A 15,576-nucleotide genomic window follows, 5' to 3' on the forward strand; every position below is an offset into this window, starting at 1 on the left:
GCTTTATATATATATATATATATATATGTGTGTGTGTGTGTGTATATGCCGGTCTGTCCACTCGCTGGCTGGAAATGCCCAACCTCTGTTTCAGCAACTGACCCATGTAGCAGCACGCTCAGTGGTGAAAGTGCAAAAAATCTCAAAGCCAAAATAATTAAAAAATATATTATAAAAATATACTATAAAAAATGAATAAAAAAATGGATTTAACTTAAGGGCATTATAATCTATTCGTTAGCTATATATATTTAAAATTAGTACCACTTTTCAATCGCTTTTGCACCACGGTGCGCTGCCCTTTTTTAGCACGTTCTGGCGGTCGCATGCTATATTTTTCAATTTGTAAACATATCCTGCGGTGCAAGCGCTGAAAGCCGGCTATGAAAAACGAAACGCAAAAAGAAAAGGGAAAATAAAAAAAAAAAACTGAAAGCAGCGCAGCATTAGTAACCAGATGGCACGCCCCCACGCCCGTCAGCCCACCTCTCTGTTTGCCCCGGGGCGTCAGCATGGCCAAAGCATGAAATGCATTTGCTTCATTTGTTTGGTGTGTTTCTCATGTCAACTTAATGTTTATTAGAAAGCGTCTGCTCGAATTGCACTGGACAGCATACAGCGCTCAGGCCACGCCCCCTGCCGCCAGAACTGCCCCCACCCAAATAACTCAAACATCGGACGGCAGTTGGCAGACCCGAGAATCCACGCCCCAGACCAATGCGAACTGATGGCAGTCGGCAAAGCATTCTTCAGTTATTTAATCGGACTTTGAGAGTCAATTTAAATGCATGTGCAGCACATTAAGTTCCTTTGGAATGTAAATTATTTTCTGCATATGATAAACTGCTTAAACTACGATGAGCTAGTTAATTTATAAGATATTTTAATTTTAAAGAAAAGGAATAAATTCACAGCCAAAAATACTCTATAACAGCACTTGAGGCGTGAGTGAGTATTCGGCAGTCGGTGACACCCGAATGTAATTAATTTTTTGCGATTGTCATGTCATGAAATACTTTGCGTGCCGACAAAAGGAAAAATGTTCACTATTAATAAAGCTAATTCTTTGAATTCTTTTATGGTATATGTCGCCATGGCTCATGGCTAATAGCAACCGGAAATTCCAAGTAGTGGCTGGGTAGAGCCTGAGAGGCCGCACCGTCTCTTGTGTTAACGTTGTTAAGAGCTCATTGGCCAACATGTGTTACATTGCTTACAGCAGTTTGTTGGCTTAATTGCCAATGGAACGCAACATTTGCGATTAACGGCTCTAGCTGGTGACATCTTAGTTGGTTCGATATGAGTGTAAAGTTTTTTGGTACTCCCATGACCAAAAAAATGCATATAATTTGTGTATGTATATGAAACATTGTTAGTTCTTGCCTTCTTAACTGAAGGCATCTACAAGATAACGACAGACTATGAGCAATCTCTTATATGTATACATAAATACAATTATAACATATACAAGAAATATATATATATTTTATATATGTATATGACGATTACTCAAACTGAAACAATATGGCTAACCGAGCTAATATGGCTAACCGAGCAGGGGCTATCGCCTTGGCCAGCATGTGGAGCATAATACTTGAATATAAGTGAAAGCAAACCAACGTCTCAATTAGTTTTGTCTGAGTTCAATGTGAGTCGGAGCTAAGAGTGGAAACTTAGCTCGAGCTTTCTTTTTGTGTAAGGCAGTGAATTATTACTAATTTTATTTATATTTTATTTTATTACAATATTTGTTATTTCCCACACTAGAAAATGGCGCAGACATTTAGTGCAATTACACTAGTTCCCATGCTGCTGCTGTTGGGCTGCTGCAATGCGACTGAAGATTACAAAGGGCAGAAGAACACGGATTACACAGCTATCAAGCCTGAATTGGCAGTAAAACTTTGTAATTTAATACACCCCAAAGCTAAGCAGGCAATGATATACGGGATGCAATAGAAGGCACATTCGAGACACTAGCCCCAAGCTCGGCCCAAACGGATCAGCAGATCTCGGAGAAATCAGTTCGATTTCCGTGCGTGTCTGCGTTCCGATATGGGAGTGTAAGGAAGAACATCAAAATATCGATGGGAATCATATGGATCGATTTCGAAACGACACTAGCGAGAGCAAGTGCAGCCATTTGGAATCCTGCTGTCACCTGGACAAGGTACGCGCAATGATAAATCAATCGGCATCAGCACAGAATCCACCTGAAACTCTTCCAGATCGAAACGTTGCCCGCCGATGATGATGAGGACGATCTACCGGCATGTGGTACTCGAGTTTGGCGAGTTCCCCTGGATGGTGGCCATCCTGCTGAAGCCAGAGCCCACATATATTGGCGGTGGTTCGCTGCTGGCGCCAAACATTGTGCTCACCGCGGCCCACAAGGTCGACAGCCTGGCTGGGGATCGGCTGCTGATTCCTGCTGGCGAATGGGACCTGGCAACCAATGAGGAAATCTATCCGCACATCGATCGCAATGTCAGCGAAATACTCATCCATGACAACTACTCCAAGGCAGCCAATGCCAACAATATAGCGCTGCTTGTGCTCGAGCTGAGCCTCAGCCACAATCCGCACATCTCGCCCATCTGCCTGCCCACTGCCCCCGCCAGCGTCGATGTCCATATCGATCATGCCAACTGCATTGCAATGGGCTGGGGCCGAAGATCCAGGGCGTACAGGCAGCCTGTGAACGTTCTCAAGGAGCTGACCATACCCCTTGCTCCCCGTACTGAATGCATCCAAATGCTACAGGCCATGACACACGGCCCGTTCGAGTCCATGAGAGCTACCTGTACGTGGGCGGCAAGAATGATATCAATGCCTGCGTCGGCGACGGCGGAGCTCCCCTCGTCTGTCCCACTGTGGCACAGCCCAATCGATACTATCAGATTGGCATTGTTGCCTGGGGCCTTGATTGCAACTTGGGCCGAGTGCCCGCTGTCTATAGCAACGTCTCATATCTGATGCCCTGGCTGAGCCAACAGCTCAACAGGCTACGCATAGACCCAAATATTATACTCTATAATCGATAAGCCGTAAATGCATACAAAAATATAAATATATATATGTATGTATAAATTTACAAAAATTGTACTTGTTATTCCTGGTTAGCTAATGAGAGCTGTTCCGTGATCCAGGGCATCATCATTTGAACATTCGTATAGACGCCGGGCACATTCTCAGCGCCACAGCCCAGGCCCCAGGACACCATGCCGGCCAGCTGATAGCGCGCGGATCCTTTGGTTATGGGGCATACGAGTGGTGCACCACCATCGCCGAAGCAGGCATCCCTGCCCCTCTCTCCGCCGGCGCACACAAAGCTCTCGTGCAGCTCAAAGTATCGGCCCAGGCGAGTATTGTAACGCAGTTGATTCTCACACTTGTTGCGCTCAACAAACGGCAGCTCGATGTTCTTCAGAATGTTGGGATAGTCCTTATCACTGTAGCCACGTTTGCCCCAGCCGGTGACGGTGCACCGACTGGAATCGAAGATGGCTGCAGGGCTGGGCAAGCAGATGGTGCCAATATGCTTATCCAATTTAAACGGAGGGCTTAGAATCAGCAGAGCCAAGTCGAAGAAACCGGTCATATTATCGAAATCCGGGTGAGTGATGATTTCCTGGACTAGGCGATCTTGATGTTTCAGCGCCTCGTACGTGTAGCGGTTGTCCCATTCCCCAGCGCGCGCCACCACAATCTCATTCATGCCCTCTTGAAAGATGTGGGCTGTGGTCAGCACCACTCGGGGAGAAATCAGGCTGCCTCCGCCCATAGATTTGAAATTGTTGAGGCTGTCGTGGATCAATATGGCCACCATCCACGGGAACTCACCAAACTGCGACTCACTGTGTTGGCCATTTAGAATCGTTATGCTCAGGCCCTTTAAATTGCGCATACCACAGAGTCCGGGCACGTACTCCCGCTCCGGCACGGCTGTCCGCTGCAGGGGTTTGCATTGGGATGTGAGTCGGAAATAATATGGTTGACATTGCGCTTACCACATCTGCTGGGGCACAACACTTTTGGAAGTAGTTGCAGCCTTCATTACGGCCACTGAAATCGTATGATCGAAAGTCAATGAGAGCTCGTCCGTCGGCAATTGTGGTACTGCTGCTATCACACAAGTGCCGGGGTGTGCATTGCCTTGGAGGCTCGCATTGCGTTGCTTGCACATGCAGGGCATTCTGAGCCGTTCCCTGCCGAGTGCCTGCCAGGAGCAGCAAGCAAGCCGTGAAGGTAGATAAGTATTCCATTTGAGACGAGAGCCACGATCCGAATAATATGAGCGCAAATTCTAAACTGACGATCGTCGCATTCTGCATATATGCTTATACGAACTGTCCCAGATGACACTGTACACTTATCAAATGCTTCTTATATATTTCGAGCTCGTGCATGCGACTTAGCTGATCATGCGTTGTCTATTTTTATGAACGGGAATCGAAAATGAGAAGCCCGGGTATGCTGGTTGTGCTAAAATGTATGTAACAGGCAGTAGGAGGCGTCTGCCTGTGTGCTTGAACGTGCCGATCTTTGAAGATATAAGAGCTAGAGACTTGAAATTTTACTTGTTAGCTCCCTATATACACCGTGCATATCGAGTTTGTTTCGATAACGACTACACTCATTTTCTTATCGATTAAAATTTCTGTTGACAATCAGTTATGCAATGATAAACTCTATATCTTTAAAGCTAAAGTCTCCACACGTATTTTATACAATTCATATATATTTTTTATAATCCACCCCCTCCATTAAATCCACTCCTTTTACCCCAAATTTGCATAAAGCGTCTTTTAACTAATAGAGACTTGTGCTTTTCCATATATGTATATCCACCTTCAGCCCGGCAGATCTCGTAGTGGAGCAGTCTCGACTAGAGCTCTCTTACTTGCTTTATATATAAATATTTCCATGAATCTCTAAGTATAAGATTTTAGCTTATGTATAATTTTTTTTGCATGTATAATATTGCATCATGACATTTTTAAAAGGTAAATTTCTTACGACTAACCACATAAACTTTTTAAATTTATATTAATATTGCATGTTTTATTTGAGTTTGAATTAAAAAAAATAAATATATGTCAAGGATATTCATTCGTAGTTTTCAAACCCTTCTCAGATTGTTATGGAATGCAGTTTGAGATGTTCCATGATCCAGGGTATCATCTCTTGAACATTCGTATAGACGCCGGGCACATTCTCAGTGCCACAGTCCAGGCCCCAGGACACCATGCCGACCAGCTGATAGCGCGTGGAGCCATTGGTCATGGGGCATACGAGGGGTGCACCACCATCGCCGAAGCAGGCATCTCTGTCCCTCTCCCCGCCGGCGCACACAAAGCTCTCGTGCAGCTCAAAGTATCGGCCCAGGCGAGTATTGTAACGCAGTTGATTCTCACACTTGTTGCGCTCAACAAACGGCAGCTCGATGTTCTTCAGAATGTTGGGATAGTCCTTATCATTGGAGCTACGTTTGCCCCAGCCGGTGACTGTGCACCGACTCGACTCGAAGCTGGCTTCAGGGCTGGGCAAGCAGATGGTGCCAATATGCCAATCTAGCTGAAACGGTGTGTGCAGAATCAGGAGAGCCGTGTCATATATGCCATTCAAGTCATTGAATTTCTCGTGGATGATTAGATCAGCCACCTCTCGGTCTTGATGTCTTAGCTCTTCGTTTTCGCTTTTGGTATCCCATTCTCCCGCCCGCACTCGCAGATCCTTGGCATGTAGATTCTTGAAGATGTGGGCTGCACTCAGCACCACATGGGGAGAGAGCAGGCTACCACCCCCCACAGATGCATAGCTATTCAGCGGAGCAGTGGCTCTGCTCTGTATGGCCACCATCCACGGGAATTCAGCAAACTGCGACTCTCCGTGCTGCGCGTTCTCAATTGTAATGCTCACGCCCTTCTTGTTGCGCGCACCACAGAGTCCGGGCACATATTTTTCGTTCACGATCGGTGCCTGAAGAGGTTTTGATTGCGGTGATCTTTGGAGCAGATTCAATGAAGAACATTTATCTTACCGTCCGCTTGTCATTCACCGAGCAGCACTCTTCGAAAATTCCGCATTTTTCACGGCCATTGCGCGGGGACTCTATTGAGCGAAAATCGACGAGAGCTCGTCCATCTCTTATTACTTTATTGCTGTTGTCGCACAATTTGCGCGGCGTGCATTCCTTTTCTATGCCACACGATACTGGAGTGAGGCCATTAGCATCTTGAGTGCTGCCCGGCTGAGTAGTGGCTAGCAGCATGCAAGTCCAGCCCAGCATATAGTTCCAGAAACCGCAGAATTTCTTCATTTGATTAAAAAACGGGCAACTGTTTAATGCGAACGAAGATTATGGACTGAGCAATCATCTCGCGAATATTTGTTATGTATTCATTTAAATTCTCTGAAATACACCACTTGCCTCTGGTATGGATGTGATAAGAAGAAAGCCGTATATAAAACATTAAAATTAAATAAATATATATGTACATATATTCTTATCTATATTCATAATATATATACCCAAATAAAATTGTATTATTGTGAATTTCAGTCCGTTCAGTATTCATTTATTTCATGATACTCAAAGCAAAATGAGCTTGAGACTGCTGTTGATCTGCAGCTGCGCTGCTACGCTGTCGACAGTCGCTAGCTCGCAGAATTTATATCGAAGGGCAAATGATATCAGAAACGAAGAAACGGCCAGAGGAAAAGCATGTGGTTATCAAATGGAGTGTGTTTCGCCCTCGCAGTGCCGCAATAATACACTGAAACAATTCGGGGCCTTCAACCGTGTGGATTGTAACAGGAATCAGATCTGCTGTCCCATAGCTAATAAAGTAAGGTATATATATATATATATATATATATATATATATATATATATATATTTCTGATTATTTATATCTCATATAATGTTTGACAGATCGAAGTGGACAGTGGCCAGTGGCCACAGTGCGGCTATCGATTAGAGAATGGGATTCCACAAGCCACTGACCGTCGGATAGCTGAGAACGAGGCCAATTTCGCAGAGTTTCCCTGGATGGTGGCCCTGCTGAGGCGAGAGGATCCGGTGCTGACCATGTATGTGGGCGGCGGCTCCCTGTTAACACCGCAGGTCGTACTAACAGCGGCTCATAAGGTGCTGAATATATCGGAGAGCGAACTAATCGCCAGAGCTGGCGAATGGGATCACCAGACAGCAGAGGAAGCCTACCTCCATCAGGATCGCAACGTACAGCTCAAGATCATCCACAAGCGATTCGATGCGCAATCGAAGGCCAATAACATAGCATTGCTGCAGCTGCAGGTCGCGTTCGTGCCGAGTCCCCACATATCGCCCATCTGTCTGCCCGATGCTAGCGAAACCTTTGACAACCGTCGCTGCATCATCACGGGCTGGGGCAAGAGCCTGGACAACCGCAATGACTACCATCACGTTCTCAAGAAGATCGTCGTGCCCGTTCTCTCGCGCAGCCGCTGCAATGACAAACTGCGCCAGATATACAATCCGTTCTTCAATCTCGACTACGGTCACATTTGCGCTGGCGCCGAGAAGGGCATCGATGCTTGCCTGGGCGACGGCGGCAGCCCGCTCGTCTGCCCCATCCCGGGCAGCCCGAACCGATACCACCAGGCTGGCATTGCTGTCTGGGGCATTGGCTGCGGCCTGGAGAATGTGCCCGCTGGCTATGTGAATGTGCCGCACTACATACCCTGGATTCAGCAGGAGCTCAATAAGCTGGGCATCGATTTGGAATACAACAGAGCTTAGATTAGCTGGAATACCTTAACAATAATTTCTTCGAAGAAAATCTCTAATCGGGTTACCCGAATGTCGTAAAAGAAATTTGATAAACAAAATTTTAAAAAAAAAAAAAAAAAAAAAAAAAAAAATAACATAAATTTATCAAAACAAAAATCTATATCAAACTTAGTCTACGCCTGGAATATAGGGATCTAGAGAAAAAATGCCAAGTCTCTAGCTCTCTTAAGTTCTGGGATCCACGCGTTCAAACATACGGACAGATGGACAAGGGGCTCCTAAATTATACACTGACTTCTCATTATACCCTGAACCCATTGAAAATGGGAAATCAGGGTATAATGGTTTTGTTAAAATGTATGTAACAGGCAGAAGGAGGCGTGGCAGACCCCACAAAATATATATATTCTTGATCAGGGCGACGAGCTGAGTCGATTTAGCCCTGTCCGTCTGTCTGTCCGTCCGTCCGTCCGTCCGTCCGTCCGTCCGTCCGTCCGTCCGTCCGTCCGTCCGTCCGTCCGTCTGTCCGTATGTTTGAACGCGTCGATTTCAGAAGATACAAGAGCTAGAGACTTCAACTTTTTTTTAAAATGTCCGTATATATCACGCGGATATCGAGTTTATCACTAAAAAACGATAACTCATTCCGATACTTTTTTATCGATAAAAAACCTTATCGAAGATCAGTTTAAAGATTATATCTCCTACATCTTTCAAGCTACAGTCTCCAAATTTAAAATGTATACTAAGACGCATGTCATACAATTTCGGTTTTTGTTAAAATTTACCCCCCACCCCCAAATCCATCCCCTCACCCTAATCTTTGTAAAAGTCGTATATCAAATACTAGAGACTTGTGCTTCGGTATACACATACATTTAAACAATATGAATACGTTCTGAAAGTTTTATTACGATCGTACGTCTAGAAATTAAATTATTCAACAAATAAGTTCTCATAATATCGCCACACTGCAGCGCAACTCAAGCGCAATCGCCTGTATATGTGAGTGTGTGTATATGCGTGTGTTTGTTTGTATGCGTGTGTGTGCGTGTGTTTGTTTGTAGGCGTGTGTGTGTGTGTGTGTGCGTGTGTGTTTTCTAATTATTATTGAAATATCAGTTGCTTGTAGGGTTCAGGGGATCTCGTAGTCGAGCAGTCTCGACTAGAGCTTTCTTTCTTGTTTTCTATGTTGTTCAATGTGATTATTTGTGTTTCAAATCATTTCATTTCTTTCAGTGTAATTTGTGGACTTAAATGATCAAAATTTCGCGTAATTCGTTTTAGTATGTCAACTGATCTGCCGGCGAGCAGTGCTCATGCATATAAGTCAAATATAAACTCAACCAAGTGTTATCAGCTGAAATAAAACAACAAAAGCTGAGCGATTCGACAGTTCGTTCGGATTAAATGCCGCAAAATGATATTAAGAAGATGTAGCGTACTCCTTTTGCTGAGTTGCCTCTGCGTGGGAGATGAGCTCGATGATGTGCTAGACACTTTTAGTTTGGATAGTCCGAAAATGGTCATATTCGACAAATTGACTTCATATGAGAATGAATTACGTAGCAAAATAACGAGTTGGTTGGAGAGAAATCAAACAGAATCTGAGATCTATGTGGCCATTCAGAAAATGTTTGAGAATATTAGGGAGGACGTACTTGCTGTAACTATGGAATGTTCCTCTGTGCCAACAACGACAACTACAACAACCACTACAACAACCACAACAACAACACCAGCACCTACAACAACAACAACTGAAGCTCCAATCGCGACATGTCGAAATGGAGGTATTTGCGAAAAGCGTTGGAACTGCCAAGGCCAACAAATTAAAGATAACAAATATTTCATCAATATAAATGAGCCAAACGAGTGTCACTATCTGGAGGTCTGCTGCAATGAAACGAATATTGTGAGTAAATATCGAATACTGAGAGCATACAATATATGAAATACGAAGTCAAAGCGCTCGGATGCCGCAAGAATGATTTCAGAAAGATATAGAGTAGGTGGATATATGAATATAAGTATATACTCAAATCTCTCCTCTCATTTCAAGATCAGATAGCATACATATTCTCTCTGCCTGTACCTCTCCCTCTCTCTCACTCTGTCTGTGTTTCTCCTCTTGATCTAATCGATCTCCCTTACCCTCATTCTTATCCTATTTCTCTCTCTCTCTCTCTCTCTCTCTCTCTCTCTCTCTCTCTCTCTCTCTCTCTCTCTTGTTTTGTGCATACTTCTAATTTTTTCTGTTTCCCTTTCTTTCCCACTTTCTCTTTTTCATACTTCCCAATACTTGTCTCTTTCTCTCTATTATCTGATTTACTTCTTTTGCCTAATATTTCTAAAGTTCTCTCACTTTCATATCTCACTTCACATCCTTCTCCCTCTTTCTCTTTCTCTCTCTAACTTACTCTCATCGACTTTACCCACACTCCTTTTCCTACTTATTAATGAACCAACTTTTCTTTCTCTTCTTCTTCTACTGAAAAGCGCAACGAATCCAAACCCTTAAGCTGGGACTCCGAATGGCAGCGTTGCGGCGACTCCAATCCCCATGGTGTTTACATGAACATCGTGAGCAACAAGCAGGAGCACACAAACTTCGGGGAGTTTCCCTGGGTCGTGGGCATTTACAAGAATCCGAATATATTCCTGGCCGGCGGCTCACTCATTGCACCAAAGATAGTACTGAGCTCGGCCAAGCAACTGTTTAGACTAAAGCAGTTGAAGGTCAGGGCTGGTGACTGGGACATTGCGACAGACAATGAGATTCTGCCCTATGAAGAGCGTGAGGTGCAGTATGTTCTCTGTAATGACTTTAACATACGCACCAATGGCAATGACATCGCGCTGCTTGTGCTTAAGCGCAAATTCAACTCTGCACCACACATTGGCACCGTCTGCTTGCCCGTTAGCGGGCCATTCGATTTGGCCAACTGCCGTGCTATTGGCTGGAATGAGAGTATCGGTGGTGGGCGTGCCCTAATGATCAGCATGACAATGAACTTTACCCAATGCGCCGCGGGCACAGATGAGACCCTCTTCTGCGCCAAAGGCCATCGCCGCACTCTCAGATATGCGACCGGATCGGCGCTCGTCTGTCCCAAATCCTATGCGAGCGCCAATCGGTACTACCAAATCGGAATCTGGAGCCATGGAGACGGGCCAAGAACTCACATCATGTTCACAAATGTGACCAAATTATTGACGTGGATCCAAGATATACTTAGCCATATTTAATGCCCCGTTAACTGATGCCATCGAGTGATGAAACTATATATTAAACTAATATATAATATATATAATATATTGGCTATATAAATATAGAGCAATAAAAATAAAAATGCAATTTAAGTGATCCTTGAATATTAAATGAGGCCAATCAATTGAAATACTATTTACATTTCGATTAAAATATATTAAGAAATAATATATACATAGATTATATTTGCCGTTTCATTTTATAAAAATAGCAGACTTAAAAAAAATGAAATAAATCTGTATATTATTTAAGCACTGTTGATTAGCTCATTAAAAATGATTAAAATAAATAATAAAAAAAAAATAAAATTAAAATAATTAATTAACACACAGTCGTTTTTAGTTATATAGAATGTGGAAAAATTAAAATTAAATTAAAGAGTTAAATTCAAATTTATGATTTATATTTATATTTTTTTATGTCCAATTCCTGCTATACTTATATATATATTATATAATATTTTTTGGAGCACTTATCTACTGTACAAATTTTTGCATGTCGCATCACGTCAGTTCTTTTGCAGACGCTTTAAGACTTGGCCAGAGGCTGGTGGCAATTGTTGGTCCTTTCATTCGTTTGGCATCAGGAACCACATGTGGTGAAATTAACGCCGTAACCGTAACGCATTACGGGCTTCAACTGGCGCAGTGCCTCGACTCTGCTACTCTTGGCGGATAGCGGATTCCACATAAATGTGGCACACAAACACACTCGCGTACAGCCGTGTGGGCCGCCCGTTGCGTCGCGTCTGAGCCGTCTCGCTAGCTGGGCCATTTCTGTTTTTATTCGCTCAAATGTTTATACATTAGCAACATTTGTCGGCTTCCTTTTCGCTCGTCGCAGGTGCTGATTATATTGAAAATTATTAGTAAAACATTGCAATGCCAATGGTGGGCGGGCAAACGGGCAGACAGGCGAGCCACGCCCAAGCGCTGCATGTGGCCTATCAAAATTGATTGCATACTTTGCGGCGTGCCAAATGTGCCCCTCGATGATGGCAAGCGCGTGTGCCTGTGTGCATGTGTGCATGTGTGTGAATGGATATGCGTATGTGGCGTGTGGTTATGTCTATGTGTTGGCAGCAGAAAAAAAAAAACTAGCGATCTGCAAAACAAAATTGAAGGAAAGCAAAAATGCATAATGAAAAGTTGATTTCCTTTATGCACTTAAAAATAAATATAGTTTTAATTATAAATATATTAAGTGGAAATTCTGTTAAAATTATTTATAACATTTTCTATTACACTATTGCTAAAGAAATATATTTTTAATATATGTATATATTTTTTTTGCTTTTTCAATTATAATGTGTATGTATATATGTTTTTTCTTTTTCAATTTTTTGTTACACACTAGATTTACAGATTTTACATTTAAAAGAGATTCTCTTAAAATTTATATATTTGGTCATCGTGACAGTTCCTCTGAGTTGCATCTGCGAGCACGCACGAAACAACTGCACTGTTCTCACGTGAAACAAGTCGTGTCGAGTCGTGCGTGCTCGTGATGCCACACATATGGACGAGCGCTGATTCGCAATCGAATCTGTACTTAAATTTGTGGAAGTGTACTTTCATGGCAATAACAGGACTGTGTATAATGTCTAAGCAATTTGGAGACATCGTCTAGGAAGTATGCCAGCTTGTCGGGATCGCGATAGACGTCACGGGTCACTATCAGCTTCTTAGCATTCCAAATATGCCACTTACGCATGCTGTTGATGACATCGCTGCAAAAATCGCCTTGCACCTTGCCCAAATGCTCCCACATTTTTTGCGATTGCGCGCGGAATTTCCCTGATTGAATTGAGTTGGGAGGTAAGAAAGAATGAATATATTTAAAATGAAAATTGGGTTCATGATATCACTGAACACATTTGTTACTCACGAGCAATTTGGGTGTTGCGTGTCTTGGCTATAGTCGGGTTGACCGTAGCTCTGTCGTATGCCGTAATAATCTTGTACATACACAGCTCTATGGGCCTGTTGATGGTTATGTCCTCGCGACAGGGCTCGCACGCACTATTGAAATTTGGGCCCGCATAGGGCACATTCGAATAGTGGGCGCTTCGCTCAAACTGAGCGGCTTGAGTCCTTGCCTGATTTTCGCGACGTAAGCGCTGATAGCTCGCACGATCATTGAGAAATCGATACGTCATGCTGGTCATCAGTTGCTCCACCTTCGATAGGCAGCTGTGGGCAAGCAAGGCAAGCAGTTGAGTGTTGAGGGAACGTGAGTGTGGGTGTGTCTGCATCTAGGACTCACTGGGAGTTGCGTAGCGAGTAGATGCCCGGTATGGAGTATGTGCGCAGCAGATGATGCAGCTTGCAGGCCACATCATTGAGCAGATCCTCGGCTGCACGGACTTGCATGCGTCGCAGAGTGTGCACATCGTGGACCGTCTTCCGGACGTACCAGCCCCGAAAGAACGCCTGTATCTTGGTCGCAGCCCTGTTGTAAAAGGCGATCGCTGCATCCTGCACCATCTGCTCGACGATGGAGAAGAAGCGATTGCGGGCGTGAAAGCCTCGCCACCATCTTTGTATGGTGATGGCTGCCTTGGTGGCATACAGGAATGCTTCCTGCTGTTGATGGCCTCGCCAAGCCGCCTGAACGGCGCGTGCGGCCACGAACTGTTTATAATCCATGATCAGCAGCGAGGTACTGCACTGGATCCGTTCGTTATCTCATTAATTTTACTCAAATATTTATAGGGGTATACGCACCGCGAATACTTTTGGTGAAACGATTCGCACGAACTGGAGGGATTTTCATCATTCCTAATTTCATTTCTAAAGAGTTTTGCGAATTAAATTCGAATGGATTTTGGTATATTTCATCTATTACTTATCTGGTAACACTGCAAATCTTATTTTGTTATGCTTAAAATGTGTCATTGTGTGTCAATTAATATTATTTTTTTTTTTTATTATTTTTTATGTTATTTATATTACTTTTTATTTTATTTTTTTGTGTTTTTTGTTGTTGTTTTGTGTATTATAATTTTATGTTTTATGGAAATTTGGATTTTAATAAAAATTAAAATGCGTCGCCTTCTTCATGTCATGATAAAACTTATTAATTTTTTTTTTAAATAAAAATACTTAATATGAATAATTGAATTTGCATCCAAGATCTAAAAACAATTATGAATAATTCGAATTTTCTCTGTTGAGCCTTCGTTCTGCCTTAACTCACATATCTTTCTGGACTTTCTATACCTACGATTATACATTTAGTTTTTTGACAATCGTATACTCACTTGCCTTCAGAACCTCAAGTAGTTTCTAGATAAACTAATTTCTAGACGAACTTCCCATCGCATAGATGTAGATAATCATAAAAAGCTTTTGTCGTCAGCTTGGCCTTATCGCGCATATTGTTGTGCTCTCCAATCTATCCGTACATTGACAATAATTTCAAAATTGATGATGTGCACATAATAAAGTGTCAAATATCAACACACATCAGAGCATTGCGAGACGTGCAGCCATCATCATCAGCAGCGTAGTCGATGGCTCGAGCAGCTGCGCAAGGGGAGATGAGGAGGAGGTAATGGCTATGAAGACAGCTTCAACTGCGACAAGTAGCGGGAATAAATAAACCAAACGTGCGCGCTGTACCTAAATAAAATAAAAAAATAAATAAACAAAACTAGAAAAGTAGCCGACTTAAAGATATCCTTTAAAGCATTAATGAGTCATGCCTAAATAAATCTATATCTCAAGCTAAGAGAAAATTCTTTTGAGTAGTTTTCATAATATTAGAACTGTTTTATAATTATAGTTGCATCAAATTTATTATCTAGCTCTCTAACTCTTTGCCAAACTCCCACTGCTAGTGCTTTCTCATCAGCTCAAAATACTGGGAAAATACAGGGTATCATTGCTGAAGCCAACAACAACAAAATGGAGCGAAAAAAGGAGCAGGAAAAGAAAATTGACAAAATTGATTGAGCGCACAAAACTCGGCGCACGTTGGCTCTCAGAGGCGTGGCCAGCAGTGTGGTGGTGGGGAGGGGGGCGTGGCAGGTCGAAGGGGCCTGGATGTCAACATTGAAAAGTTAACGCCTGTCATACGTCCAAGCCCCTTGAGCAACTGCCGCGGCAGCTGGATCTGCCTCTTTGACTCGCATTTCGATCAGACAATTTTTCACCTTTAAGCATTTGGGGCCTTGGGTTGTTGCTGCTGCTGGGAATTTGTTTTTATTGTTTTCCTTCTCCACCATTTGACATGCCATTTTATCTATTTTCCTCTCCTTTTTCTTCCCCCTCACTGCAGCTGCTTTCATATTTTTTAGCCAGCGTGTGAGCGGATTAGTTGAAAATATTTTTTGCATAGAATATCACAGAATTAATTTTTTTTAAAATGCGATTTTATACACATAAAATATTTGTAAATATATTTATTAGCCAGCTGAGAATTTTTTGATTGGAATTTTTGATGTTGGGCAACCTTATTTATTTATTTGGTTTATCTAAAAATATATTGTTTTTGCAGTATTTAAAGAAATAAAACAGTTGCACAT

General features: G+C 42.8%; 6 protein-coding genes across 6 annotated transcripts; 3 read left to right on the forward strand and 3 right to left on the reverse strand.

The window, feature by feature from the left end:
• The first annotated feature begins 2,253 nt into the window (after nt 1-2,253).
• On the forward strand, nt 2,254-3,044 carry LOC108658195 (phenoloxidase-activating factor 2). Its single transcript, XM_018110848.1, has 2 exons — nt 2,254-2,737; nt 2,788-3,044. The coding sequence occupies exons 1-2, from the start codon at nt 2,254-2,256 to the stop codon at nt 3,042-3,044; spliced, it is 741 nt and encodes a 246-aa protein (XP_017966337.1).
• Nucleotides 3,045-3,049: 5 nt separating this feature from the next.
• On the reverse strand, nt 3,050-4,284 carry LOC115563912 (phenoloxidase-activating factor 2). The gene is made up of 2 exons (XM_030387614.2): nt 4,011-4,284; nt 3,050-3,952 (listed from the first exon to the last, which is right to left on the reverse strand). Exons 1-2 carry the CDS (start codon nt 4,263-4,265, stop codon nt 3,110-3,112), a joined length of 1,098 nt encoding a protein of 365 aa, XP_030243474.1. The 5' UTR covers nt 4,266-4,284; the 3' UTR covers nt 3,050-3,109.
• Nucleotides 4,285-5,035: 751 nt separating this feature from the next.
• On the reverse strand, nt 5,036-6,360 carry LOC115563913 (phenoloxidase-activating factor 2). Its single transcript, XM_030387616.2, has 2 exons — nt 6,044-6,360; nt 5,036-5,982 (listed from the first exon to the last, which is right to left on the reverse strand). The coding sequence occupies exons 1-2, from the start codon at nt 6,320-6,322 to the stop codon at nt 5,134-5,136; spliced, it is 1,128 nt and encodes a 375-aa protein (XP_030243476.1). The 5' UTR covers nt 6,323-6,360; the 3' UTR covers nt 5,036-5,133.
• A 240-nt stretch (nt 6,361-6,600) lies between these two features.
• On the forward strand, nt 6,601-8,074 carry LOC115563914 (phenoloxidase-activating factor 2). The gene is made up of 2 exons (XM_030387617.2): nt 6,601-6,851; nt 6,938-8,074. The coding sequence occupies exons 1-2, from the start codon at nt 6,606-6,608 to the stop codon at nt 7,784-7,786; spliced, it is 1,095 nt and encodes a 364-aa protein (XP_030243477.2). The 5' UTR covers nt 6,601-6,605; the 3' UTR covers nt 7,787-8,074.
• A 1,004-nt stretch (nt 8,075-9,078) lies between these two features.
• On the forward strand, nt 9,079-11,254 carry LOC115563780 (phenoloxidase-activating factor 2). Its single transcript, XM_089258188.1, has 2 exons — nt 9,079-9,692; nt 10,277-11,254. Exons 1-2 carry the CDS (start codon nt 9,198-9,200, stop codon nt 11,024-11,026), a joined length of 1,245 nt encoding a protein of 414 aa, XP_089114314.1. The 5' UTR covers nt 9,079-9,197; the 3' UTR covers nt 11,027-11,254.
• Nucleotides 11,255-12,365: 1,111 nt separating this feature from the next.
• On the reverse strand, nt 12,366-14,090 carry LOC115563775 (uncharacterized). Its single transcript, XM_030387276.2, has 5 exons — nt 13,896-14,090; nt 13,775-13,840; nt 13,314-13,712; nt 12,936-13,240; nt 12,366-12,844 (listed from the first exon to the last, which is right to left on the reverse strand). The coding sequence occupies exons 1-5, from the start codon at nt 13,943-13,945 to the stop codon at nt 12,600-12,602; spliced, it is 1,065 nt and encodes a 354-aa protein (XP_030243136.1). The 5' UTR covers nt 13,946-14,090; the 3' UTR covers nt 12,366-12,599.
• Between the last annotated feature and the right edge of the window lie 1,486 nt (nt 14,091-15,576).

The sequence above is a fragment of the Drosophila navojoa genome, chromosome 3 (assembly GCF_054131105.1).
Source record: "Drosophila navojoa isolate 15081-1374.11 chromosome 3, UAZ_NAV_1.0, whole genome shotgun sequence".
Lineage (NCBI taxonomy): Eukaryota > Metazoa > Arthropoda > Insecta > Diptera > Drosophilidae > Drosophila > Drosophila navojoa.

Excerpts from the sequence above, each read along its gene's own strand:
- LOC108658195 (XM_018110848.1), top strand. The coding sequence starts at position 2,254 with ATGAGGACGATCTACCGGCATGTGGTACTCGAGTTTGGCGAGTTCCCC. Across the intron at positions 2,738-2,787 it reads GACCATACCCCTTGCTCCCC|TCCATGAGAGCTACCTGTAC; the intron begins GTACTGAATGCA and ends GGCCCGTTCGAG.
- LOC115563912 (XM_030387614.2), bottom strand. The coding sequence starts at position 4,265 with ATGGAATACTTATCTACCTTCACGGCTTGCTTGCTGCTCCTGGCAGGC. Across the intron at positions 3,953-4,010 it reads GTTGTGCCCCAGCAGATGTG|CGGACAGCCGTGCCGGAGCG; the intron begins GTAAGCGCAATG and ends AAACCCCTGCAG.
- LOC115563913 (XM_030387616.2), bottom strand. The coding sequence starts at position 6,322 with ATGAAGAAATTCTGCGGTTTCTGGAACTATATGCTGGGCTGGACTTGC. Across the intron at positions 5,983-6,043 it reads CGGTGAATGACAAGCGGACG|GCACCGATCGTGAACGAAAA; the intron begins GTAAGATAAATG and ends AAACCTCTTCAG.
- LOC115563914 (XM_030387617.2), top strand. The coding sequence starts at position 6,606 with ATGAGCTTGAGACTGCTGTTGATCTGCAGCTGCGCTGCTACGCTGTCG. Across the intron at positions 6,852-6,937 it reads GCTGTCCCATAGCTAATAAA|ATCGAAGTGGACAGTGGCCA; the intron begins GTAAGGTATATA and ends AATGTTTGACAG.
- LOC115563780 (XM_089258188.1), top strand. The coding sequence starts at position 9,198 with ATGATATTAAGAAGATGTAGCGTACTCCTTTTGCTGAGTTGCCTCTGC. Across the intron at positions 9,693-10,276 it reads GCTGCAATGAAACGAATATT|CGCAACGAATCCAAACCCTT; the intron begins GTGAGTAAATAT and ends TCTACTGAAAAG.
- LOC115563775 (XM_030387276.2), bottom strand. The coding sequence starts at position 13,945 with ATGACACATTTTAAGCATAACAAAATAAGATTTGCAGTGTTACCAGAT. Across the intron at positions 13,841-13,895 it reads TTTGCAGTGTTACCAGATAA|AAATGAAATTAGGAATGATG; the intron begins GTAATAGATGAA and ends AAAACTCTTTAG. Across the intron at positions 12,845-12,935 it reads ACGCAACACCCAAATTGCTC|GGAAATTCCGCGCGCAATCG; the intron begins GTGAGTAACAAA and ends CAATTCAATCAG.